General features: G+C 58.5%; 9 protein-coding genes across 9 annotated transcripts; 5 read left to right on the top strand and 4 right to left on the bottom strand.

Annotated features, from left to right (window-relative positions):
* Positions 1-335: 335 nt before the first annotated feature.
* Positions 336-1,221, bottom strand: GGTG_01555 (hypothetical protein; the record flags this gene model as incomplete). The annotated part of the gene is made up of 2 exons (XM_009219322.1): positions 336-482; positions 532-1,221. 2 exons carry the CDS (start codon positions 1,219-1,221, stop codon positions 336-338), a joined length of 837 nt encoding a protein of 278 aa, XP_009217586.1.
* A 1,579-nt stretch (positions 1,222-2,800) lies between these two features.
* On the bottom strand, positions 2,801-5,447 carry GGTG_01556 (cell division control protein 18). Its single transcript, XM_009219323.1, has 3 exons — positions 5,011-5,447; positions 4,783-4,935; positions 2,801-4,709 (listed from the first exon to the last, which is right to left on the bottom strand). The coding sequence occupies exons 1-3, from the start codon at positions 5,060-5,062 to the stop codon at positions 3,106-3,108; spliced, it is 1,809 nt and encodes a 602-aa protein (XP_009217587.1). The 5' UTR covers positions 5,063-5,447; the 3' UTR covers positions 2,801-3,105.
* Positions 5,448-5,596: 149 nt separating this feature from the next.
* GGTG_01557 (molybdenum cofactor sulfurase) lies at positions 5,597-8,757 on the top strand. Its single transcript, XM_009219324.1, has 2 exons — positions 5,597-5,975; positions 6,051-8,757. The coding sequence occupies exons 1-2, from the start codon at positions 5,894-5,896 to the stop codon at positions 8,519-8,521; spliced, it is 2,553 nt and encodes an 850-aa protein (XP_009217588.1). The 5' UTR covers positions 5,597-5,893; the 3' UTR covers positions 8,522-8,757.
* Positions 8,682-11,735, bottom strand: GGTG_01558 (hypothetical protein). The gene is made up of 3 exons (XM_009219325.1): positions 10,480-11,735; positions 9,950-10,399; positions 8,682-9,860 (listed from the first exon to the last, which is right to left on the bottom strand). The coding sequence occupies exons 1-3, from the start codon at positions 10,866-10,868 to the stop codon at positions 9,038-9,040; spliced, it is 1,662 nt and encodes a 553-aa protein (XP_009217589.1). The 5' UTR covers positions 10,869-11,735; the 3' UTR covers positions 8,682-9,037.
* Positions 11,736-12,963: 1,228 nt separating this feature from the next.
* On the top strand, positions 12,964-13,821 carry GGTG_01559 (DNA replication complex GINS protein SLD5; the record flags this gene model as incomplete). The annotated part of the gene is made up of 3 exons (XM_009219326.1): positions 12,964-13,088; positions 13,198-13,378; positions 13,462-13,821. 3 exons carry the CDS (start codon positions 12,964-12,966, stop codon positions 13,819-13,821), a joined length of 666 nt encoding a protein of 221 aa, XP_009217590.1.
* A 1,870-nt stretch (positions 13,822-15,691) lies between these two features.
* On the top strand, positions 15,692-16,821 carry GGTG_01560 (hypothetical protein). Its single transcript, XM_009219327.1, has 2 exons — positions 15,692-16,094; positions 16,189-16,821. Exons 1-2 carry the CDS (start codon positions 15,906-15,908, stop codon positions 16,564-16,566), a joined length of 567 nt encoding a protein of 188 aa, XP_009217591.1. The 5' UTR covers positions 15,692-15,905; the 3' UTR covers positions 16,567-16,821.
* A 27-nt stretch (positions 16,822-16,848) lies between these two features.
* GGTG_01561 (methylthioribulose-1-phosphate dehydratase) lies at positions 16,849-17,872 on the bottom strand (the record flags this gene model as incomplete). Its single annotated transcript, XM_009219328.1, has 3 exons — positions 16,849-16,945; positions 17,055-17,579; positions 17,709-17,872. The coding sequence occupies 3 exons, from the start codon at positions 17,870-17,872 to the stop codon at positions 16,849-16,851; spliced, it is 786 nt and encodes a 261-aa protein (XP_009217592.1).
* A 1,387-nt stretch (positions 17,873-19,259) lies between these two features.
* On the top strand, positions 19,260-21,937 carry GGTG_01562 (calnexin). Its single transcript, XM_009219329.1, has 3 exons — positions 19,260-19,712; positions 19,883-20,174; positions 20,259-21,937. Exons 1-3 carry the CDS (start codon positions 19,539-19,541, stop codon positions 21,536-21,538), a joined length of 1,746 nt encoding a protein of 581 aa, XP_009217593.1. The 5' UTR covers positions 19,260-19,538; the 3' UTR covers positions 21,539-21,937.
* On the top strand, positions 21,864-24,566 carry GGTG_01563 (methylmalonate-semialdehyde dehydrogenase). Its single transcript, XM_009219330.1, has one exon. The coding sequence runs from the start codon at positions 22,456-22,458 to the stop codon at positions 24,211-24,213; it is 1,758 nt and encodes a 585-aa protein (XP_009217594.1). The 5' UTR covers positions 21,864-22,455; the 3' UTR covers positions 24,214-24,566.

The raw sequence follows: 24,566 nt of genomic DNA on the forward strand, positions 1-24,566 counted from the left end.
CCGCTTCTGTCTCTAGCTGAGTCCGAGACTACACGGCAGACAACTCCTAAGCATCGTGCTTCGTGAGGTTTGCGGACATGGGGTTAACCTTTTGTAGGACACTGAGGGGAAAAGAAAGAGAAAAGGGATTCCAAAAGGGTATTTTTTATTATCATTATTTTAACCATCTGCCCGCTACTCGGGCCGCACATGGACAACACATGGCACCCAAGCTTCAGGTCGCGGATCGGACCATCCAAATCCACGGACAGCCAGCACGACTTGAGAACCAAAATCCCACGATTCCCCATCAAACACACCCACCACACACACACACACACACACACACACACACACTATAGCCACTCGCTCTTGGTCCAGTCCCACAGCTGCTCGGGCGGGCAGCCCAGGCGGCACTCGACCCCCTCGTCGGCGCCGTTGGGCGACGCGCGCCGGATGATGTCGGTGACGGGCTTGCTGCCACGGACGGTGACGAAGCTGAACTGGGCGCGCGCCCCGCCGCCGCCGCGCGTCAACCCGGCACTTCCACACCATGTTCAGGCTGCCGCGCAGCCCGTGCAGGTTGTCCAGCATTCCCTTATGGCATCCGTCGCGCTCGTCGCCCCAGCCCCTGGTCCATACGTTCGCCACCATGTGCCGGTCGCCCACCCACTCCTCCTTGGGCCGCCAGCCCTCGAGGCAGCACCAGGACCCGGACGTGCTGGCGACGGCGGTGGGCCTGTTGTCGCGGCTGCTGCTGCCGTCTTTGGTCTTGGTGACAGCCAGGACAGCGGTCACGATTTCAGCGGGCGCTGTCACCGTCTTCGTGCCGACGAAGAAGCCGAAGCTGCTGTCGGGATCGGGCCACGTGGCCGTGGTGTTGGCCACGACGGTGCGGTACGCCGTCATCGTATCCACCGAGCCGGCCACCGTTCGTGTTATTGTATCCGACGAGCCGGCCACCGTACGTGTAATCGTTGGGCCCGACACCAGTACCGTACTTGTAACGGCCGGGCCCGACACCGGCACCGTCTGCGTGACGCCGGGGCCTGCCACCAGCACCGTCCACGCGGCCGCATCCTGGCCCCCGACCGCGACGACGGGCACGTCGGCCGGCGGGCTGAACAACGGCGTCGCTGCGTCGACGGCGGACAGGACCACGCGGGGCAACAGCGCCGCCTTGGCGTGTACCGCGCTCGGGGCTGCGGCCAGGGTGGCCACCGCGTGCGCGAGGAACCGCATGTTGTCAGGGGCGAGGTGGGGTGGGGGACTGATTTTGATATTTCAACGGAGCAACTGCCTGGGTATATGGGCAGGTATTTTTCGTCCGGCTAAATTCTTGCCATGTCGGATAGGACGCGGCACCCACGCCTCTCCAAGTATAGGTAGGCTGGCACCATTCTTTCGCTAGACGCATCGCGCCACTCTGGGCGTTGATCTTGGAAGAGTTTGTCGACGCCAGCAAAAGGCAAAAGCCAGAGACTTGCGCGGTTTCACGCCCACGGGCTTCGTCTGTTTGAAAGTTTTATCCATTTGACTTTTTGGGCACGGTGGCCCTGAACCAACGTCCATCGTCAGAAACCTCCGGGAGAAACCCTTACATTTTGAGCTGACGCCTAGATGAAACGACAACAGGGCTGCGGGATGAAGACGGCATTCCGGCCAAACGTGCCCCGAATAGAGCCCCCCAGCCTCGGGCTCTGCCTGAACACACCCTTCAGAAGGTGCCAAAACAAAAGAGTGCCGAGTACCGACATTCACTAGACCGGAATCCCCCGCCGACTTGGCGACGGCATACCTGCCATCTACTAAGTAGGTGACGCGTGCAGCACTTATTATGTCATAGAACCAGAGAAGCCTTCCAGCGGAGCCGCCTTTTGTTTGGTCGAGAATCGAGATCAAAAGTCCACACCCCGCAGTTAAGCTTTGCAAACGCGGCAACGCTAAAATCTTGTTTGGCGCGGGAACGGGACCGGACTTTTGCACCCCGAGCCTGGCACGGCCATATCACTTTTATTTTTATTTTCTTCTTCTTTTCATTTCCTCCCCTCGCTTCCCCGTCCAAGTGAGCCATCTGTACTTTCCTGCAGTAAAACCACCCGCAGTCACCAACAGGCCAAGGCCCAGTTGGGAACGGCTAACACCCGACTGGACGTGAGCGACCGCTCCGCCGCTAAGCTTCTCGCGCCCACCTGCGCGGCCTACGCCAGCGGACGCCAACGTTCCACGGAAGGATCAGCTTGGCTCCTCTTCTTGGACGGAGGCCGGCCACGGGGGGGAGACCCAATCAGCCACACGTCCACTGCGGGTGCGATGCACATATGACCTGATGAAAACAATGGGGGGGCACCGCCTGCGTTTCCATGCAGCATGGGGGCATGCTGTAGGTGGACGCCAAGTGGCGGCTCCCGATGTAGCCAGGTGCATGGAGTATTTGCATGTTCACGAGAACCTTTTCCCTATTGGGGTGATTTAGGGCTTCTTTGATCAGGTTTTCTGGACAGCTTGACTGCAGGCTTCCGCGCAGATGGCGAGACTCGACCTGAGGGCAGGGTTGTGCGGCTGGCACGACTGTGGAGGGAAACGCAAGAGGCAGATGTCTCCCTGTTGACCCAGGGCCTGGATCTCTGCCTGTGTAGATGTTGTCAATTTTTGGCAAGGTTCAGCGGTACGCAACGATGCCATGCCCATCCCGCGTGAACCATGAAGCAAGGAGCACCTGTCGGGAAATGGCCGATGTTAAAACGGTAGCTAGACGTGCAGCAAACAACATAATGGTGACGTGTGCTAGACAAAATCGGTGAAACCTCTTGCACACGATCGTCAGTCTCACCAGAAGTAGACACTCGAGCATGCCTTGATCTCCCACAGTTGGATTGTCACCATGACGCGTCTATTCAAACAGTAAAACTCCCAGTCATATGCCGGCCCAATGTCCATCATGCTATGCAAGCCCGAGAACCCCCAACGAACAAAAATCAGGTGACAGGTACACCAACGAGCGCGGCTGGACCCGCTCTGCGGAACACGAGACTACACTCGGCCTCCTGGCGGCTCCTTGGACAATGCGCCTTACCATACAGTCCCTGAGCTCAGAATCCCCTATACCCAAACAAAAGAGTCGCTCTAATCCAAAGCCTCGCCGCTCAAGATGATTCGCAAGATGTCGGAGCCGAGCCCTTCAATGCCCTGCTCTACCTCCTTCTCGCCCACACAGCTGGCCACCTGCCTCTCGTCTCCGCTGCCAAAAGTGGCCTTTCTGCCCTTTTTGCTGGGTGTCTGCAGGACCGCAAACGACCCCGTCTTCCCATCGACCGCTGTGATCAGAGACAGAGTCTCCAAGCTCCCGACAACCTCACGGAACTCGGCGCTAGACAGAGCGTGCAGCAGCGAGTCTCGCTTGCAGAGGATCGAGTATGTGTCGTAGAGGGCCCTGATGGTCGGTGCCGTTACCCGAGCCTTGGAAGGTGTAATCGGGGTTGCGGATGCCACAGTAGCCTTGTTCCTCTTCTCGATGGCCATGAGGGAGCACAATGCAGCCTTCTGCTGGAGGTTCAAGCTCTTGATCCGCTGGTTCGCCCCATTGCCGAACACCGCCGCCGTAATCTTGTTGAGATGGCCAATGCTCACGCGCGGGGCATTCTCAACCGTCAGAGCCCGCAGCGAGGCGGCGAGCTCGCCGGGAACAGTCCTTCTCGAGTCCGTCTTGGACGGAGAAGTCGTGTTACTGGGGCTCTCGCCAAGCGGCTTCTTTGATGGCGTCATCTGTAGGATCTTATCCCTCGCTTCGTCCTCAAGTTTGCGTTTGGTCTCGGCCTCGACAAGGTCAAGCGCCCGCCGCAGAATCTCGTATGCCTTGCGCAAATCTCCAGTCTGGCTCGACACCTTGCGCGAGCACAACTCGATGGCCGCTGGATGGAAGAAGGGCACCATGTCGGGGGTCGCGCTGTTGCTCGGGACCAGACTCTTTAGCCTCTTTGTGATGATGGCCTTGATCTGGGGTGCCGTGTACGGGAGAAACGGGAGGAGCTCAGGCTTCAGGTTCCTCGATTTGAGCCTCGGAAGGAAACGGTCGGTAAGATCCAGAGCATTCGCGATTCCGACCAGCACGAGGCGCGACGACTTCTGCAAAGACCACTCGAAGACCTTGTACAGGCTCTCGAGATCTAACGTGAGAATGTGGTCGATCTCATCCAGAACCACGAGGTACGTCTCCGGGTTCTTCTTCTTCTTTGGAAGGAAAAGAGTTTGCAATGCGGCAGCCGGATCGCTCTCCAAAGCACCCGAGGTCGAGCCAAGGAGGTCCAGGAGAGTGACGTAGAGGTCCGTAGACGACTTGATGCTCATGCAGTTGATATAGGCCTTTCGAACCGACGTCGTCGAGGCCAGCTCGTCCGTCACCGAGTTCACCATCGCGCTCTTGCCGGTACCAGGCGGGCCGCTGACGTAGAGACAACCACCAGGGGCTGCACTCGTGCAGCGAGCGAGGAAGTCCTCGAGCCGTTCCCGTTCGTTGTCTCGCCCAATCAGCTGGCCGGGGTCATTGCTTCGCGAGAAGAGCTGTCGTGCCAGGTGGTAGATGGTTTGGGATGCGGCGGGCGTTGCGGGCGTCCTCGGGGTCAACCTCCTAGAAACCTTGCCAACTGACATGACCCGATGCCGGGGAGTGGTTGGAGTTGTGGAAAGCGCATCGCGGAATCGGGGTGTTTGCGGTGTTAGGGGAATGCCGTCTGTACGGTCGATAACAAGCTGTGGGTGAGTAAGGAGCCTCGGTAAACATGGCCAAACACCAGGTCTACTAACAGTGAGAGCGTGTGCTCTTGGCCGGAGAGATGATGATTTCGGGCTCGTCCCGGTCCTCGGTGGTTGGGTAGAGAGGGTCGATGTTCTCGTCGTTGAGCAACGACGAAATTCGGGTCTTGCCCCGTGTTCTCTTGATGGGAACGAGGCCGGTATCTGGACAGGAACGGGTTAGCAGGCACGCCTTCCTTCGCATCCCAGCTTTGGGGTCAAGCGATTGATGGCTCTTACCCAGGTCCGCCACGGAGCTCCGCGTTCGTTTCCCGAGGGAAGTCGACGCCATTATGATTAGATGAGCGAGTCTCGCAGTGGCCAAGGGAAACGACAACAAGATGGAAGGTATCACGGAACGGATTGGCAAGTACGAAGAAGAAAACAAAAGCAAAGTCCAAAGCAGCAGGCAAGATGCAAAAATGGCAGCGGGCGAGAAGGTGAGAAGGATCGATGAGCAATGTCATAAAATCATTGTGCACAGAATCGACGAAGGCTCTTGACAAAACCGTCTCCATGGAGCGTCGCCTAGAGCAGGGCCATTGTTGCTTGGCAGGTCCACAGCACGCGCCCCGCTGGGATAGCACGAGCTTGTCGCGCGGGGAGAAGGCCTTTCGCGACTTGGGGACGCGAAGAGCGCGTTTCAATTACGCACGACCCGCTGCATTCCACTGACGGCTTGGCACGCGCTCAATTTAAACCCCTGTCGACTGTGTTTTGCACGTGACCACTGTCGTCACATGATCCTCAATCAGCAAAGGCCAGGAACCCCACACCCACTCCCTGCTTAGCTACCTGTATTGCTCCACTCCCTTCCCGAAGCCGACGGTGGCCGAAGCGGGCGGAGGCTTGGGAGAGTTACTGTGCAAACAGTTACTGATTGTGATTGCTTTGTTGCACCACTACTATCGGGCTGCTTCGGTCTCATTCACACGGCCAGCACGTCCTGCCCCCATCAACCACCAACAATGATGCTACCAGCCGGCTGTCCCATCCCCCTTTATTTATATCGCCGTCCCCGCCTGCTGTTCCGTCCTGCTTGACGACTTGGCGGTCCACAGGACACTTCCACCCTCGCCATTGCTCGGTCAGATCCGCGCGAGTATCTAAAAGCTCTGCCAAAATGGCGACAGCGGAGGCACCAGGCGCGCGCTATAACGCTGATGTGGAGCGACTTATTAAGTCAGAATTCCCGATGCTGAGGGGTATGTCGAGGGGCGTGTGTGGCTTTGGTTCGACAGATGGTTGCTGACGTGCTGGAACACCACTTACTGATCTAGACTCTGTCTACCTGGACCACGCTGGCACTACGCTGTACCCCGTGTCTCTACTCAATGACTTCTCCAGGGACTTGACTAGTAATCTCTACGGCAACCCGCACTCGGCTTCGAGCTCCTCCCAACGGTCGACCTCCCGCATCGAGGACGTCCGCCTCCGCGCATTACAGTTTTTAGGGGCGGACCCGGCGCAGTTCGATTTAGTCTTCACAGCCAACGCCACATCCGCAACAAAGCTCGTTGCGGAAGCCTTCAGGGCGTTACCGGGTGGGTTTCGCTATATCTACCATCAGTCGTCCCACACGAGCCTTGTAGGCGTTCGGGAGGAGGCACAGAGCAGCTGCTGCCTTGAAGACTCTGCGGTTGAGCCCCTGCTTTCGAACCCGAGCACAGCTCCGGCCTGTCAGGATGACCAAGCATACTCGACGCTTTTCGCGTACTCAGCGCAGTCTAACTTCGATGGTAGCCGCTCGCCGCTATCTTGGGCAGGCGGGGTGAGAAGGGCACTATCTAGTGGAGGTATGAAAGTGTTCACTCTCTTAGACGCCGCCTCCCTGGTGTCGAGCTCTCAGCTGGATCTTGGGGGTTCCGAAGATGCCCCTGATTTCGTGGTGCTGAGTTTCTACAAGATATTTGGATTCCCAGACCTTGGCGCACTGCTTATTCGAAAACAGGCCCAAGACGTCTTTGACTCGCGGCGATATTTTGGAGGAGGCACAGTCGACATGGTGGTCAGCATCAAGGAACAGTGGCATGCCCCGAAGACACATTTCCTCTACGAGCGGCTCGAGGATGGCACCCTGCCGATTCACAGCATCGTCGCCCTGGACGTCGCCATGACCGTCCATTACCGTCTATACGGGTCCATGAGCGCCGTTGCATCACACACCACATTCCTCGCCCAGAGGCTGCACGCCGGACTAGAATCTCTGAGGCACGAGACAACAGATTCCCCGGTCTGTATCATGTACTCATCGCGCCCCGAGGTGCAGCCTGGCGGCAGCACGGCTAGCAGCGGGCCGATCGTCGCCTTCAACATTCGTAATGCCTCGGGAGCATGGCTCAGCCTCGTCGAGTTTGAGAAGCTCGCTATCCTGCGCAAAATCCACGTCCGCACCGGCGGGGTCTGCAATCCGGGAGGCATTGCGGCGGCACTACAGCTCGAGCCGTGGGAGATGAAGAGAAACCTCTCGTCCGGGTTCCGGTGTGGAACGGACAACGACATAATGTCTGGCAAGCCGACGGGCGTCATCCGGGCCAGCCTCGGCGCCATGAGCACAATATCTGACATAGACACATTTGTCGAATTTGTCGCTGAATTTTTTCAGGATAAAACCACATTGTCCACGCTCCTTGAAATCGCCCGCCCCCGTGCTGTGGCCTCCGCGGAGGGCGGACCCCAGCTTTTTGTTCATAGCTTGGCAATATTCCCCATCAAGAGCTGCGGCGCATATCCAATACCAGCCGGCGTGGCGTGGGAGATTAGGCCAGAGGGTCTTGCCTGGGACAGGGAGTGGTGCTTGTTGCATCAAGGCGCTGGCTACGCTCTCAGCCAGAAGCGATATCCGAAAATGGCTCTCATCAGGCCAGTCGTCGACTTTGACCGTGGCGTGCTGCGCATTCGCTACTGCGGGGAGCTGCCCCAGGGTGTGTCGGGGGAAATCTCGATCCCCCTATCTCATGACCCGTCCATGTTCCGAGACGGCTCCGCCCTCTCCGCGCCGTCGCGCGTGGGCGGCGACAAGGTGACGGCGCAGTACTACACATCCGACGCGGTCAACACCTTCTTCTCGACCGCCCTGGGTGTCCCATGCGTGCTGGCGCGATTTCCGCCTGGCGGCCACGGCAGCGGCGGGAGGCGCTACGCGAAAGCGCGCATCCAGAAGCACCAGGAAGCGTCGCATGGCATGTCGGAGATGGTGTCAAGTGTTGCGGCCGCTGCCTACGACTTGCAGGAGCGCCCTGCTCCGCCCTCGCCGCCGGACTCGGATCCAGATACCAGGCAGCGGCCTATTCTGCTATCAAACGAGAGCCCGATCCTGGCCATCAACCTCGCAAGCGTTCGTGCGCTCAACCACGAGATCGAGGCTCGGGGAGGCGTCGCGGTCTCCTCATCGGCATTCAGGGCCAACGTCGTGCTGGGTGCCGCCACCGCTCCGAGCGACGCTCGCGCTGGTAGCGATCAGCGGGAATACCAGGAGGACGACTGGAAGACCCTGAGGATCGGATCGCAGTCATTCACCATGCTCGGCGCGTGCAGGCGTTGTCAGATGGTGTGCATTGACCAGGAGACAGCCCGCAAGGGGGACGAGCCTTTTGCGACCCTCTCCAAGACCAGGAGGTCCGAGGGCAAGGTTTTCTTTGGCGTGCACATGGCTCTGAATAACATGCCTGGCAGCGATCACGCCATGACGAGGGAGTCACAGCGCCCGACCATAATGGTGGGCGATCGTGTCTATATCAACGGTACGTGAGACTCGGCAGGTGTCGACAAGTACGTACTTAACTAGAGACAACAAGGGCGAATCTATAAATACATCGATCTAGGGAGTTAGCTAGCGCAGACGATAGAGGTAATATAAGGCGTATTTGGCCTTGGCCTAGCATAGACTGGCGAGGCGCGCACGCTGTTTCCACATGTGCATGAGCTCTAGAGCCCGGTGACAATACTAGAGTAAACCCGGAATCTGCGAACGAATGTTATGATGCCCACCTATGCTGTAACGAATGTCTACCTGCCGAATCTTAGCCTCCCTAGTAGCCCAAAGTACCTGACGCCTATTCCTCTACCCAAGACCGTCTTGTCGCGTGAAAAAATAAAAAGTCGTCAACTCGTATGGGGGCGTAAAGCGAGGAAGCCCGTGTAAAATTGTATGTACATTAAAATGCAAGGATCCCGAGGGGAAATGAGAAACGCAAAGCGAGGGTATCTATGGTGAAGCTAAAAATGAAAAGAAGAGGAGTTAAAAGCGAATGTAGGACAAAAGTCCTCAGTAGTCACGATAGAAAAACCCCTGTTTGGGCCGAGGTAGCCCGGAGGATAAGCGCAACGGTGCTACGGGTGGGCTGCGCATCGAGTCGGGGGAAGAGGCCGCGTCAATCCTGTTCTCGGGAGAGGCCGAGAGGGGTGATGGCGTCATGGCGTTGTCGCTTCCAATCTCGGACAGCCTCGAGACGCCTTCGCCATCCATCTCGACGCGGCCGGTATCCCCGAGCTCGACGACGCTGGTCTTGCCGTCCTTCTTGGCCCCGGCCACCACGCCGCCGGCAGAGCTGCTTCCATGGGCGCTCGAGGTCACGGCCGTGGTGCCCGTGAAGCCGGAGCTGGTCCGATGGTGACGTGCCACGAAGCCAGGGGTGAAGCGCGAAGAGATGGGGGCCAGGCTGGGGATCCGGGGTTGGCGCATCGCCGTGGCAGCGGCGGCGCCACCGCTATAGCCTCCATACGTAACTCCGTCGGGTGTAAGGCCGTAGTACGCATCTTCATATTCTGCTTCTCTGCGTCGCCGGCGGGCCCGGCACACCATCACAAGGTAGACAGCAAGAGCAACTAGACCAGCGAACACCGCCGAGCCCACAGCGATACCAATAATAGCCGGGGTCGAGAGTGGAGTCGAGCTGTTTTGCGATATAACGGGGGCAACAGGCGCGGCAGATCCGGTTTGTCCTTGCTGATTGTCGGATGTCGTCGCGGGAGAAAGAGGGGGCAGTACAGGATCCGGAGCTTGCTGGGTTGACGCAGACGTGACCGGGCGCAAGGAAATGAGGGTCGTCGTAGATGTCATGCTGACCGTCGTCTGGGCGTCCAGAACTCTGTTGGCCTTGTCAGCGCGAGTCCCGACTCTGGTCGTAGAAGACCGCTTCAATGGAATCGCAAGAGCTACGAATATATATGTACGCACCTGGTACGCGTCCTAACCACAGTAGAAAGCACCGTAGTAGTGGAGGCAGTGGTAGTAGCAACAACAATAACATTGACGGTTGTATAGACTTCCACATCTGTTATTGTGGTCGTAGAGGTGCTGGCTCCGGCCGCTGCCCTGCTTGGTTCTTGGCGACGGGCCAAGCCTGGTCTCGGGAAGGCTAGCTCCGGGAGGTGAAGTTTCCTGCGCGCGAGGGCCCATAGCCCCTTGGAGCTGACTGGTTCGGGGTCCATTAGGGAAGGAACCGATCTTCTGGCCATGATGGTTGCCGTGACCACTGTGACCTCTGTCTGAGTTGCTGCCAGACTCGAGATGGTCACATCAACTACCGAGTTTACTATCGAAGTCTCGATCACGGCCAGGAATACAGTGTCGACTCTTGTGGCCAGACGAGTAATTGTACTTTGGCGCTTGACGGTCGCAGTCACCCTGTTGTGATTCTCACCAGTTAGCACCCCGTTTGCCAGTACTCATCGCCACTCCGAACTTCCGCAGGCCTCGAGACGTACATTTTGGCAAAACAAAGACCATTGCTACAGGTCTGTCCAGCAGCACAGCACGAGCCACCACAACAAACGCTTCCCGCGGCGCAGCAGAAACGACCCGAGGCTTGGCAGCAGACACCGCATCCCAGGCAGTAGTTGACACTATTGCCAAAGCAGTAGTTGGTTCCGTTCGGGAGGCAGTCTCGCCGCGACAGCACGTTGGCGGCCTCTGGTGTGAACTTGGATAGGGCGGCGACGCCCGGGATGGACTGCTGCAGCACTCCCAACCCGGGCCAGAATTCGGCATCGGGCTGGGTCGTGGAGTTGACGACTGGCACATGACCAAGGACGCACAGAGGCCAGAGCAGGCCAAGCAGGGCCGCTGCCCAGTGGCCTTTGGTAAACTCCATCATCGGGACATCGCCGACAGGGGAACAAGGCGGAGGGTGCTCGCACGAGACGATGTCAGGAAGACACAGAGTAGATTAGGTATCAGGCGGACGTGCGGGTCAGAGCAGAGAGCCCAGAGGGAAGGCAGTTCGCAAGGTGGTTATCAGACAAGGAGGATGGACGGACAAGTCGAGTCAGTGGGCAAGGAAGGCTGGGGTGTGGGTAGGGTTATTGGGCGCTTATAATCGACCTCAGCCGATCCAAAAGCTGGGAGGAGCAGGTCCGCACAGAAGCGGAAGGGTGCAGGAGACAAGAGATGGGGGTTACCAGCAGACTGGGTAGCCAACAATACATGGATCTACCAGCAGCGGAGTGGTGGCAGGGCTGAGCCTGGCAGTTGGTCGAATCACAGCGCCCAACAGACGAAGGCGGGGGCAGACATGGAAGGGTCTGGACGGAGGCGACAAGTCACCATGAAACAAAAGCCCCGCGGAAGCGACTCCGAGGGCGGGTGGGCGAGGGATACGCGAGGGAGGAGCAGCGCGAGGTCACCAGGCTTAGGAGATAACGTCAACCGCGAGCCTGAAACAAAAATGCCCTTTGCACATGTGTATCCCGCACCCTTCCCCAATCCCGCGTTACCCAAACAGGCCGAGAGGCAGAGGGATCGGAAGAGGAGGGTGATGTCGAATGGGAGGGAGGGATTGCGTACGCATGCAAAGCAAGGACCAGAAATGCAGCAAAGCTAAGGCTGCGAGGGCCCAGCTGCAGGTCTTCGGCGGCCAGGTGCCATGGCGGCTTTGTTTTTTTCTCTCCTTTGGGGCATTCCCAACCGCTCTGAGGAGGCAGACGCCAGGCGGCAGCGGGCGCACCTGATTTGGCAAAGATGGTCCGGGGGCGGTCCTGGACTAGCCGGAGCGACGCAGGCTCTGCATGAGCTGATGACGGCCGCATCCACTTGGGGCTGGGCTCAGCATCATCAGCCCGGAGGACCGTAGTCTGATCCAGTGCGCCAGCGCCGGGTGGCACAATGCTGCGGTTCCTGACGCACACCGCTGATGCACGGCGTCAAGACTCTCCACCGCCGGTGACGGAGTCGTCGAGGCCAAGCGGCGTCGAGACCAAGCTTTGGAGCTCGGGCTAGGCGGGGAGTTGGGTTTCACTTGTATGCCGTCCCGATCTGCTGACGCTTGTCCAAAAGCTTGCCGTCTTATCCGCATCATCCAAAACGCTGCCGTCAGCACTTGCTGAGCAGCAGAGCTGTTGTGTGGTGGACGGATTTGAACCGGCTGGCATGTGTGTTGAACGGTAAAGAGCAAAGGGCACGGACGAGTCGGCCAAATGTGCTGTCAGGGGGAGCAAGGCTGGCCTGACTCCTGGCCATGCTGGCATGCCATGAGTTACAGATCTCTCCCGGCACTAACAGAAGAGAGCTACCAGGTAGGTAGGTAGGTAGGTACTGCCCAGGTATAAGCTCGATTCCACATGGGTTAGTTAGGTGGTGGCAGGTGGCTGTTGTGTTACCTCGCTCGGTCGGTCGGGAATCCTTCTCGTCGACGATATGCATAGTACCTTGGCGGACCCAATAGGCGCTTGGTGTAAGGAAGAACGATGCTGCTCGGACGGTCCCATGAATGGCCGATTTTAATCACCTCGATAGCACTGATTTTGCGTAGTGGCCTGAAGAAGCTAGGTGCCCGTTTTCAATATCGGGTCCCCCAGCTGGGAGATGCGCTGATTGTTGGTTCCATTTTGGTTCCAGAAATGGACAGACAGCAGGCATGAGCTACGCTGCAAGGCTTAGTCAACACCCGTCAACCATCAATCCCAGTGCCCCAGCTCGGGAGCTCTGCACCAGCTGCGGGCACCCGCAAAAGAACCCCTCCTCTGCGAGTACCTATGGTACCTCCTTGTCCTTGATACAGGCACGTCTGCGGCACAAGCAGCACAGCACGTCAACACGCGGCTGCGGACACCAGAGGCTGTCACCACGTGTGTGTATGCGGGCATAGTGAAGACATTAGACCTGACCGCCTGTCCACACATGCAACAACGGCAGTGAGCGTAAATGCACACGACAGCCTCGCCCGAGCGCTCTCCACCATCCCCCCGGCTCCCATGGATATCGACGACATCCTCCGCGAGGTCGATCCGACTTTCGACACGGTCCCCCGGGAGAGGCGCGACCTCCAGCTGCTCACTCGCGCCTGGGTCGCCGAGAGGTCTGCTCCAGAACTTCTCGAGTGCGTCTGTTTCCTGCGCCTGCCCCCATTCCCCCCCATGTGCGTGTATCTGTGTGTGCTAGTTGGCTGAGCAGAGCATCGTGGAATCGCCATGCACGGGTTCGCGCAGATGGCCAGCCGATAGCCTCTTCGAGCGCATCAACGAGCGCATCAAAGAGCAGATAGAAACGGTCGAAGAGATGACGGGCAATATGGACCCCAAAACAAACTTTGCACTCATCGTCATCCAAACCGAGTTGGAGAGGTACAAGTTTCTCGTTCGAAGTTATCTTCGTGCAAGAATGGCCAAGGTAGTCTCTACTGGACCTACACCGTCTCACGCAGCCCTTCACAGCCAGCGTCGTTGACAATGCCTTCTACCATCTGTTCCCAGATCGACAAGCATACACTCCACTACCTATCGACGCCGGCCCTGCGAGCCCGTCTATCCGAGTCCGAATTGGCGTACGCCACCCGTCACCAGGCCCTACTGCACAACCACTACCTTTCCTCTTTCCTGGCTTCCTTCCCGCCCGCGCTCCAAAACCTAAACGACACGGCCGGCAACATCAGTATGATCGACACTCCAGACCTAGACTCGGCCGTCTTCATCCGCCTTCTGCGAGGCTGCTTTGTCGAGGGCAAAGGTACCGACTCCGATGGCGCTATGGAGGGCAAAGATGGCGACATTCTGATATTGAGATGGACCAATGCCAAGTCCTTGATCGAGACTGGTGATGCTGAGCTGGTATGACATACCCTCCGGCCGTCTACCTTGACCGACACTATGCAATGCCGACAGGCTACCGACTGCGGCTCTCCTCGCCACCATCCCGGAGTCCGCCCGTCCAGAGCTCGCGCGCCGAGCCGAATATCAGGCGTACTTTCCTAGCTCGATACCCTTTCAATGCCGGCTTACACATCACTGAGGCCCCCCGCTGGCACTGTAGCTGGCATCGAGACCAGCGATGAGGCCTGGTGTGTGTTTGTGACATGTTGTTGATATTGGGCAGCACGAGCTGCCACAAGTCAACTGAGCTGCCTGGATTGCTACGACTGGCTGGGTCACAAAAAAATGTCGGGCCAGCCAAGCCTTGTTGGGAACGAGACTTCATCGGTCCCGTGTGGCTCGAAACCTCATGCCAGCCGAGCGGGCTGGAGTCTTTTCTTTTTTCCTGTCACAACCCTCCACGACGAAGTTCATTGGGTTAGCCTAGCGGCCACCGGCTGAGAAAAGACCGCCGAGCTAGAGGTGCAGAACGCCGTGATAGGTTGGACAGGGTGGAACCTCGTAGAAGCTGGGCCGTTTGGTGTGGCATCACAAGACATGCAGCAGACACGACGGGCGTTGGGCACAGCCTTCAGCTACCATGACTGGACTTCGCCAGGGAAACAGAAAGAAAAACACGACGCTAAAACCTACAAAGCACGGGTCCATGGAATGTCGCACGCGAGGAACGAAGGAAGAATACGACAAACAGACAAACAGGCACACGGGGCAATGCAGTGCTGGGAACGCAGATCGTGTCGAGGCACCTCGGTTTGCAAGATGCGCGGTTGCATGTGTGGTCAGGTTGGCGAGTCCACTTGCTCGCCACTCGTGAAATCTCAACACCAAGGCAAAGGTGCAGGGGTGGTGCGAAGGGAATACGCGATTTCGGGATGCCACCTGGCCATGCATGTTCCAAGCGCCACCACAAGCACAGCAGGGAGCTGCCATCCAGTCAACCCGCGGCCTTCAAACTGCGGCCGCCGGCCTGGCGCTGGGCCACTGCTGCTAGTAGTGCTAGTGTGCTAGTAGTGTCAGTGTGCCAGTAGTGCCGCCCGTCGGTTTACGGTTCTGACGTCGGTCGCCAGGGAAAGCCGCCCTGGTCTGTTAAATGGGAGGGGGGACCCAAACAAGTCTAGTTATTGCAGCCGTTCTAAGAAAGAAAAGAGAAGGGAAAAAAAAAAACCAAAAAAGAAGGGGTGCATCCATCGGCCGATGGACAGGCGCTACAGGGAGCCGGGCTGGGCGCATCAACGACGCGCAAACACGAGCTCCCGTTGATGGTGTGGAGTCCATCTCCCCCGCGCAAGCCCTATTGGCTGATCACACCCCCTGAGTAATGGATAGGCGTGCCAAACCGCCGCAATTTTAAAAGATGCCGGGGTGTTGTTTCTTTAGGAGAGAGGCGAGATCAGGTGTTTATGGACAATGTGCAGGACTTAGGCGTTTCCCAGCGAACTCCTTAGACGCCGTCCTTTCAGGGGATCCGAGATGTAGAGCAAGAAGCGACCAACTGGAGGCAAAGAAACAAAACAAGATACCCTTAAGAATCCAGTTACAATGGAGCTTGAGGTCCTACTGCCCGAGAGCGGGGAGGATGGACGTATGAAAGAGGGAGAAACCACCAGCACATACGTAAACAAAAACAAAGGCGGAATAGGGATGCAGACTCCCTTACCAGAGCATTCTCTCGGTCCCCTCCCCCATCTCTTTCGGGCCCACCCCAAGTCCCGGCCCCATCATCACGCTAGGTTGCTTCCTTGAAATCCTTGGTTCGGCCCATGTCGGCGCCAGGCAGGGGGGCGGCCGCTTTGTCCCCGGGGCGTTTAATATTTCAGTCGAGGCGAGCCGCCTTCCCAACTTCCGTGGTTGTCCCTCTTTCCCCCATCTCCCTTCCACAAGAGAACATTGGCCTTCGACATTATTAGCGGTGTTCACTCACTCATACACTCGCTCAGCAAACCTCATTCGAGCCGCACCACATTCGCTACACCACAATCTCAGTCTTAGTTGACCTGAGAACCTTGCCACTACGTCAAATCGACAACCACCCTAATACCATAATCAAGATGCGTTTCTCTACCATTCTGGTTGGCGCCTTCGCCGCCATCGTCGCCGCTCAGTCCTCAGGCGCCGGCAGCGCCACCGTCGCTCCTCCGGCCTCGTCCGTGAGCCTGGATTCCGCCACGGCTACCTATGTGGCCTGCCTGAAGGGGTGCCGTGACGACGACGTCAACTGCAGGGCCAAGTGCGGTGGTGTAAGTTCTGCCTGAACACTTCCCCAACCTCGACCCGACCTGGCTTCGCGCGTATGATCTAAACAACGATGCTAACTCGGCCACAATCCATCAGGTTCCCTTCCCCAGCGACAGCCAGGCCAACGCCACCAACATCTGCGCAGCTGCTTGCCCCAAGGGCACGGGCACCGAGCCCGAGGTTCTTCAGTGGAACAAGTGCGTCTCCAACTGCGTCGAGAAGAACTTCTGGGCCTCGTCCGGCGGTACTCCCTCGCCCACCGGTGCTGCCGGCGGTTCGGGCTCCGGCTCGTCTGGCTCCGGCTCCGGCTCCAGCACTACTGGTGGCTCGGGTGGCAACGCCGCCAAGACCTCTGGCACTACCAGCGGCTCTGGCTCTGCTCAGACCAACGCTCCGAACCCTGCCAACGCTCTCCGCGTCGGCACCTCGGCTGTTGGTCTGGTCGGCTTCATGGCTGCCTACCTGGTCCTGTAAATGACCACAAATTATCACACCGTGGAGGATGCTCGCGGTCGAGCAGCGGACACTGTACCATTGGAAGAAGATACTCTCGATGTGGGCCGGTTAAAGAAGCCAGCATCGCGCGCGCACGGTCAAAACCAGTCTCACCTTTTTGTCTATTGACGATGGTTGGATCTTAATGAGAACGATGGGTTGGTTGGCAGAAACTGCTCCAAAAGCCTACATGACGAGTGATTTTGGGTTGGTCAAGTCGTATGTGCGTGATGCAACCCAGTTCTGCCAGCGCACAGTAATTTAGGAGGACCTGGCTGTATTGACGGGGGTGATGTCTGTAATCCATGGGAGGCCAAGCCTCTTCATCTCGACCGCCAGTTGGAACAAGTAGTCGAGGCTTTGAAGGTTGAGGATGATGTGTCAGCGGGGAAAAGCCCAGCCAGCTCAGATTCTTGATTCTTGTTGCCCGTCTGGGTTGTGTCCCTGGAATGGTCTGGGATACATACCTTTCACACTGGGTCTTGGCCTTGTGCACAGTCTCCCCCCAGATATAGACGCCGTGGCGGCGCACCAGCACAGCGTACGTATCAGGATAGCGATCCATGGCCTCCTCGAGAAACTCGGTCAGGTCCTCCTCGTGGGCCGTGTTCTCGATGACGGGGATGCGCAGGGTGTCATGGTAGCCGAGGTTACCAGTTTTGTCGAACCCGCGGCCGAAGCCCTTGATCTGCTCGATGTTGTTGATGCTGAACTCTCGGTGTGAGGTGCCGTCGGCCCCGCTGGTGGCCTCGAGGATCAGAGTGACGAGCACGGCCCACTGGCTATGCGTGTGGATGCAGCAGCCGGCGCGCCGCTTGGTGAAGGCGGCGAGGAACAGCGGTGTGCACTGCGACGGCTTCAGCGCTGGCGGGCTCCGTAGGTAGACGCGATCTCGGAGACTCGCCGACTGCGCGGCGAGGGAGAGTACGTAGATGTCCGAAGCTTTCATCAGCTCCTTCTGCACGCCCGATGGCGCAATATAGACAAGGTCACTGGCAGTGGAGCGAGGTATGTCATTATGCCGTTTTCTTCCAGCAGCGGCCGTTGAGGTCCCATGAGGATATATGCATGGGTATAGTCCCAGTTCAGGAAAGGATAATGGGAGCGGGTAGTTCTGTTACTCTTCACGGATCGAGCAACCACCTCCAGTGCCGGTAACCCATCCCAGGGTCCAAAACTTGGCGCACAGCGAGGGGATTAGGTTTGCCGGGTGGGATGCGTTTTCTGAGAGCACAAGATGATCATTGCTGCCGCCAGTCTTGGCGCTGGCGCCCTCGTCGGCCATGGCTTTGGCTGTTGTAGGCGGTCCTCGTAACGCGGCTTCAACAACGCGCAGCCGAGCAAGGCGGCAGAAACGAACCGAATCGAGGGTCTTCTCTAGCGGGAGATATCGTGTTACGAAATAGTGGATTTGATTGTCGTGATATGCGGCTAAATTCGAGCGCAGAGATGGAAGCCAGTTCCGTTACGCATTCGAAGAATGGAGGGCTCCGAGCTGGGCTGCGACAGCTTTTGCATGTGGAGGCTGGCCTCTCATACGTAATTCCCTCTGATGCGACTCAGGGCGTAATGCTGTAGCTCGTGCAAACACTTGGCACTCAATTGGCGAGGGCACATACAAAGATGCGCGTAATTACCCTGGGGAAATAGCACGCCATTTTGATTTCAACGGAACACGGTTTGTTAGACCCTGCACAATTGCCGACTAGATAAGCCATCTGGCTGCCCGGTAGATTGCGACAAACCAACGTGCGCGCATCGAGGCGGGCCAGCCCAGCGGGTTCAAGTGATCTATGCTCTAGCGCTCAGCGGCTCCTCCAGTCTGGCGAGGCTGGGCAGCGACGCAAGTGCACATCAGTGGTCCCCTCGTCCCGTTGACCGAGGCCGTGCCTGATAAGGAAGCTCGAGGACGTGACGACCAGCCACCCGACCTTGCCTCTGAGGGGCCGCCCTACTCCAGCGCGCAGGGGTATGGAGTTGCACGTGGGTCCTTCCCCTCTTCGTGCACGGAATAACCTCACAGGTCTCGCTGAGGCCGGCCAGATTTCTAGAAGACTCTGCGGGCCTCTCCTCGGGGCAGCAGTCAATGCAACATGGAGCCGGCCGCGCGCTGAAACCCGCGGCTTAATGCCTTGCGGGCTGCTATGGCTGGGCTAGCGCTCTGAACCCTGACTAGAGCGAGCTACTCGATAGTTGGTCTCGATTGGTTTCGGGGCGTCCTGGCTCGGCTCAATAGTCGTGTCTGGTAACGGCACTGGGAAGTACCTCTTATGTGCACACTGTATGCCACAGATAGGCGGTACATACGGTCCGCTGGACGGTCGTCACAATACCTCAATATGGCAGGTAGAATGGCCCAGTATAGTGTGCACACCGTGCCAGAACTTCCGCGCAGTAAGATGGGGCGATAGCAACAGCAGCAGTGAGTGATCGCGATCCACGTTTCCCCCAGCCGTCACTCTCCCGGCGAGACAGATGCACCAGCACATCAGGCCTGAGATCCATGGAGAGGGAAAGCTCCATCCATGCTACAAAGTGCCACCCCCAGCCCCGCTCGCCGCGCCTCCAGGACGGTGCATTTCAGTTTGCTGGCCCCACTCTACTCGCTAGCTTCCCTAGCTCCTCGGAACCATACCCCAGCCTGTGTGGTGAATTGACCACCTAAATTTTGCCGTGTTGCTTGCTCGGAGGTACAGGAAAAAGGACACGTTGAAGCAGCCAGCCTGCTTGCCCACGTTGCCGCAGCTTAAAGTATCCCAACACCGCCCTGAACATCTCTCCGGGTTTCGCGTCCTTCTTTCCTTGTCCGTGTGTGTGTGTGTGTGTGCGTGCCTGGAGCCCCTCGAACTTTTCTTGCCACTGTCCCCAGAACGGCTTCTGTTGCCGTCGTTCGTTGTCGTCTTTGATACCCCTCTGCTCTCCCACCCGCCCGTCAGTCGCCGTCCGCAACCATGAAGTACAGGTTTATGACGGCCGCGCTGTCCGCGGCCACCCTATTCCTGGGTGGTGCGAACGCCCACGGCGACCATGGCCACCACGCCGAGGATGCCCAGAAGGTCGTCAAGGACGAGGCAGCCACCCCCTCTCCATCATCCAGCCCTCTGCCTGAGATCCCGGCTTTCAAAGTGAGTCTAGCCTACAGGTGTTGAGACTTGGAAGCTCTCCGACCACAGAGCGAGCATCTGCCGTGTGTCTTGTGCTCGCTCGCACCTCTCCCCATGATGGCTTTCTCGATCTCGGCGCCTCAAACCCCAAGTCCGGTGCATGCTAACGTGGCTACTTTCGATTCTTCCAGCCGACCAAGCTCAAGGCCCCGTTCCTGGAGCAGTTCACCGACGATTGGGAGTCGCGATGGAAGCCTTCGCACGCCAAAAAGAACATGAAGGGTTCGGGCAAGGACGAGGAGGAATGGGCTTACATTGGCGAGTGGGCTGTCGAGGAGCCCAGCGTCTACAAGGGAATCAACGGTGACAAGGGTCTCGTTCTGAAGAACCCTGCTGCCCACCACGCCATCTCGGCCAAGTTCCCCACAAAGATCGACAACAAGGGCAAGGCCCTGGTTGTGCAGTACGAGGTGAAGCTGCAGAGTAAGTTTCTCGCCCCTTAGCCACGTACTGGCTCTTCGGTGCTCGCTACTGCCAGTTACTAACACTTGGTTCTCCTTCTGTTAGAGGGTCTGGAGTGCGGCGGTGCCTACCTGAAGTTGCTCAGGGACAACAAGGCCCTGCATCAAGAGGAGTTCAGCAACACCACTCCTTACGTCATCATGTTCGGTCCCGACAAGTGCGGCCACACAAACAAGGTGCACTTCATCTTTAACCACAAGAACCCTAAGACGGGCGAGTACGAGGAGAAGCACCTGAACACTCCCCCAACGGCGCGCATCGTCAAGACGACGGAGCTTTACACGCTCATCGTCCACCCCAACAACACCTTTGTCATCCAGCAGAACGGCAAGCATGTCAAGGAGGGCAACCTTTTGGAGGACTTCAGCCCCTCGGTCAACCCCGAGGCAGAGATTGACGACCCCAAGGACAGCAAGCCCGACGACTGGGTTGACGAGGCCCGCATTCCTGACCCGGATGCCAAGAAGCCCGAGGACTGGGACGAGGATGCCTCGTACGAGATTGTTGATGAGGAGGCTACCCAGCCCGAGGACTGGCTTGTGGACGAGCCCCTCAGCGTTCCCGACCCGGAGGCCAAGAAGCCCGAGGACTGGGACGATGAGGAGGATGGTGACTGGATCGCCCCCACGGTGCCCAACCCCAAGTGCGCTGACGCCTCGGGCTGTGGCCCGTGGACCAAGCCCATGATCAAGAACCCCGCCTACAAGGGCAAATGGACGGCTCCCTACATCGACAACCCTGCCTACAAGGGTGTTTGGGCTCCCCGCAAGATCAAGAACCCCGACTTCTTCGAGGACAAGACGCCTGCCAACTTTGAGCCCATGGGAGCTATCGGCTACGAGATCTGGACCATGCAGAGCGACATCCTGTTCGACAACATCTACATTGGCCACTCGGTTGAGGATGCCCGCAAGTTCGCCGACGAGACCTTCTTCGTCAAGCATCCCAATGAGGAGCTCCTCGAGCTTGCTGAGAAGCCCAAGGACGACAACAAGCCCAAGACTGACTTGGGCAAGACGCTCACTGAGGACCCTGTTGCGTTCGCCAAGGAGAAGCTGGAAATGTTCATGACCCTCTCCCAGGACAGCATCCCCAACGCCATCCGCTTCGTTCCCGAGGTCCCCATCGCCGCCGGAGCTATTCTTGTCACTCTTCTTGCCGGCGTTGCCGCTCTCCTGAACCTGGGTGGCTCCCCCGCCCCGGCTGCCAAGAAGGTTGCCAGTGATGCGAAGGCCAAGGCGAAGGATGTCAAGGCGAAGGCTGAGGCTACTGGTGCTGATGTCAAGGAGAACGTTACCAAGCGTGCTGGTAAGGGGCAGCAGTAGTAGATATCGAGTGTTAAAAATGGGACAGTCTCGCTGGAGGCGTGACGGGTAACATAATGAGTTATTCAACGAGGGAAAAAAACCAATTCCCACAAGGACCCAACGGACATGGCGGAGATTCGGATAAAATTTTCTTTTCTGTTATTTCTACGATTTCAATATTTCGGCGTCCCCTATAGGGACAAACATGTGATTTGGTGTTTAAGCGGGTTTCTTTTCTGTGCTGTTGTTTTAGATGCGGACTGGACGTTTCTCTTTCTTTGTGACAAAATAACACCTAAAGGTTAGCAGCACGGGGCCATGCATGCTTTTCATCGTGCACCATCTTCGTTTCCCCAACCCGCCTCGGTTCTCCAGGAGCTAGCTACCCCACATTCTACCGGCGCTTGACTGTTTCTAGTAAGCCCAGCCGATACCCACGCTTTCTGTTTCGATGAGAGGTCCGTTCGGTAGCTCGGCTTAGCGCGGTTCAAGAAGTGCGGAGAGTGGAGATGAGGGGGAGCTGGGAATGCCCCGATGATCGGATCGGAGGAGCAGCAAATATCAATGGAGGCGACATACCCAAGCCATCCTGGATGGAGTGAGCACCATGTTTTCCGTCGGCAATTTGCTGTCGTCGATGTTGCCTCTTTCTCTGCTAGATTACAACCCAACCTAGGTACATACTCCTGGATCAACAACCCAGGCTCGTGGCTTTATTTCGGAACCTCTTCCCTTGGTCTAGTGCCGCCGCCTGCAGTGCCTGGTCGGGTTTAATAAAGCCGGCCAATAGACGCCAACGTCTCTGATCCAGCCGAACTCTGCCGACCGCTATTTGGGCCGGCTCGTACTCTCGCCACCATCCCCTAGTTTGCTCCCTTCCTCCTCTCCTTATTCTCCTTCTCTTTCTATAGCTCGGCCGCAGCATCCTATCCGACATGCGTCGAGCGATATCGCGGAGCCTGTCCGCCAACACCTCCCGCGCACAGTCGGCAACAGCAGCAACAGCAGCACCCCTCTCGCTCCTCGCCCTCTCCCGAGCCGGGCGGCCGGCCCCAGCAGTAGCGATGGCGTCACCACGGTCCAGTACGGCGGCGAGGAGGCTGCACGCGACGGCGCGGCACCTCGCCCCGGCGTCGGCGGCCATGGTCTCGACGGCCACGAGCTACCCGACCACGCACGACAAGATCGCTAACGTGACCGACACGCCCTACTTTATCGATAACAAGTTCGTTGCCTCGGAGGCCACCAACTTGATCGACCTGCACGACCCGGCGACCAACAACCTGGTGACGCGGGTGCCGCAGATGACCGACGCCGAGCTCAAGGCCGCCGTCGCGTCGGCCGAGCGCGCCTTCCCGACCTGGCGCGCCACGTCGGTCCTGGCGCGCCAGCAGATTATGTTCAAGTTCGTCGGCCTGATCCGCGAGAACTGGGACCGGCTCGCGGCCAGCATCACGCTCGAGCAGGGCAAGACGTTCGCCGACGCCAAGGGTGACGTGCTCCGCGGGCTGCAGGTGGCCGAGGCGGCCTGCGGCGCCCCGGAGCTGCTAAAGGGCGAGGTGCTCGAGGTGGCCAGGGACATGGAGACGCGCACGTACCGCGAGCCCCTGGGAGTCGTGGCCGCCATCTGCCCCTTCAACTTCCCCGCCATGATCCCGCTCTGGTGCATCCCCATCGCCACCATCACGGGCAACACGCTCATCCTCAAGCCGTCCGAGCGCGACCCGGGCGCGGCCATGATCCTGGCCGAGCTGTGCCAAAAGGCCGGTTTCCCCGACGGTGTCGTCAACGTGGTGCACGGCGCCCACCGCACCGTCGACTTCATCCTCGACGAGCCCGCCATCAAGGCCGTCTCGTTCGTCGGCGGCAACAAGGCCGGCGAGTACATCTACTCGCGCGGCAGCGCCAACGGCAAGCGCGTGCAGGCCAACCTCGGCGCCAAGAACCACGCCGCCGTGCTGCCCGACTGCAACAAGAACCAGTTCCTCAACGCCGTCACGGGCGCCGCCTTTGGCGCCGCCGGCCAGCGCTGCATGGCCCTCAGCACCCTCGTCATGGTGGGCGAGACCAAGGAGTGGCTACCGGAACTGGCCGAGCTGGCAAAGGGCCTGAGCGTCAACGGCGGCTTCGAGCCCGGCGCCGACCTGGGCCCCGTCATCACGCCGCAGAGCAAGGCCCGCATCGAGTCGCTGATCGCGAGCGCCGAGGAGGAAGGCGCCACCATCCTGCTGGACGGGCGCGGTTACAAGCCCGCCAAGTACCCGGACGGCAATTGGGTCGGCCCCACCATCATCACGGGCGTGACGCCGGAGATGAGGTGCTACCGCGAGGAGGTCTTCGGCCCCGTGCTCGTGTGCCTCGAGGCCGGCTCGCTCGACGAGGCGGTCGAGCTCATCAACGCGAACGAGTACGGCAACGGCGTCGCCATCTTCACCCGCTCCGGCCCCACGGCCGAGTCGTTCCGCCGCGACATCCAGGCCGGCCAGGTCGGCATCAACGTGCCCATCCCCGTGCCCCTGCCCATGTTCTCCTTCACGGGCAACAAGCGCAGCGTCGCCGGCGGCGGCGCCAGCACCTTTTACGGCAAGCCCGGCATCAACTTCTACACCCAGCTCAAGACCGTCACGGCCCTGTGGCAGTCGGCCGATGCCATCGCCAAGAAGGCCGACGTGGCCATGCCGACGCAGAGCTGAGTTTTGGTTGGTGCAGTCAAAGAAACAAACGTGCCGAATAACTGGGCTGCGGGGACTTGTCCTTTTTGCTTGTTGGAGACGCTGGTGGGTGTACACCCAATGTGCCTTTGGGGCACCCGCCCTGACCAAAAAAGTCTGGACCGCAAATTTTTTCCCCACCACCACAAAAAAAAGGAGCTCATTCAATCTGCAATTATTTTACCCCCTGCATTTATAAAAAGCGAAAAACGTTATTGTGGCTATAAGTAATGCTTTTTGCATTAAAATAATTACAAATTCCTTAAACGCGTGTTTTTTTAGGTGTAGAATGCGGCGCGGGCATGTTGTTTGGCTTTGGTGCTGGTGCAATTGTG

The sequence above is a fragment of the Gaeumannomyces tritici genome, assembly GCF_000145635.1.
Source record: "Gaeumannomyces tritici R3-111a-1 unplaced genomic scaffold supercont2.1, whole genome shotgun sequence".
NCBI lineage: Eukaryota > Fungi > Ascomycota > Sordariomycetes > Magnaporthales > Magnaporthaceae > Gaeumannomyces > Gaeumannomyces tritici.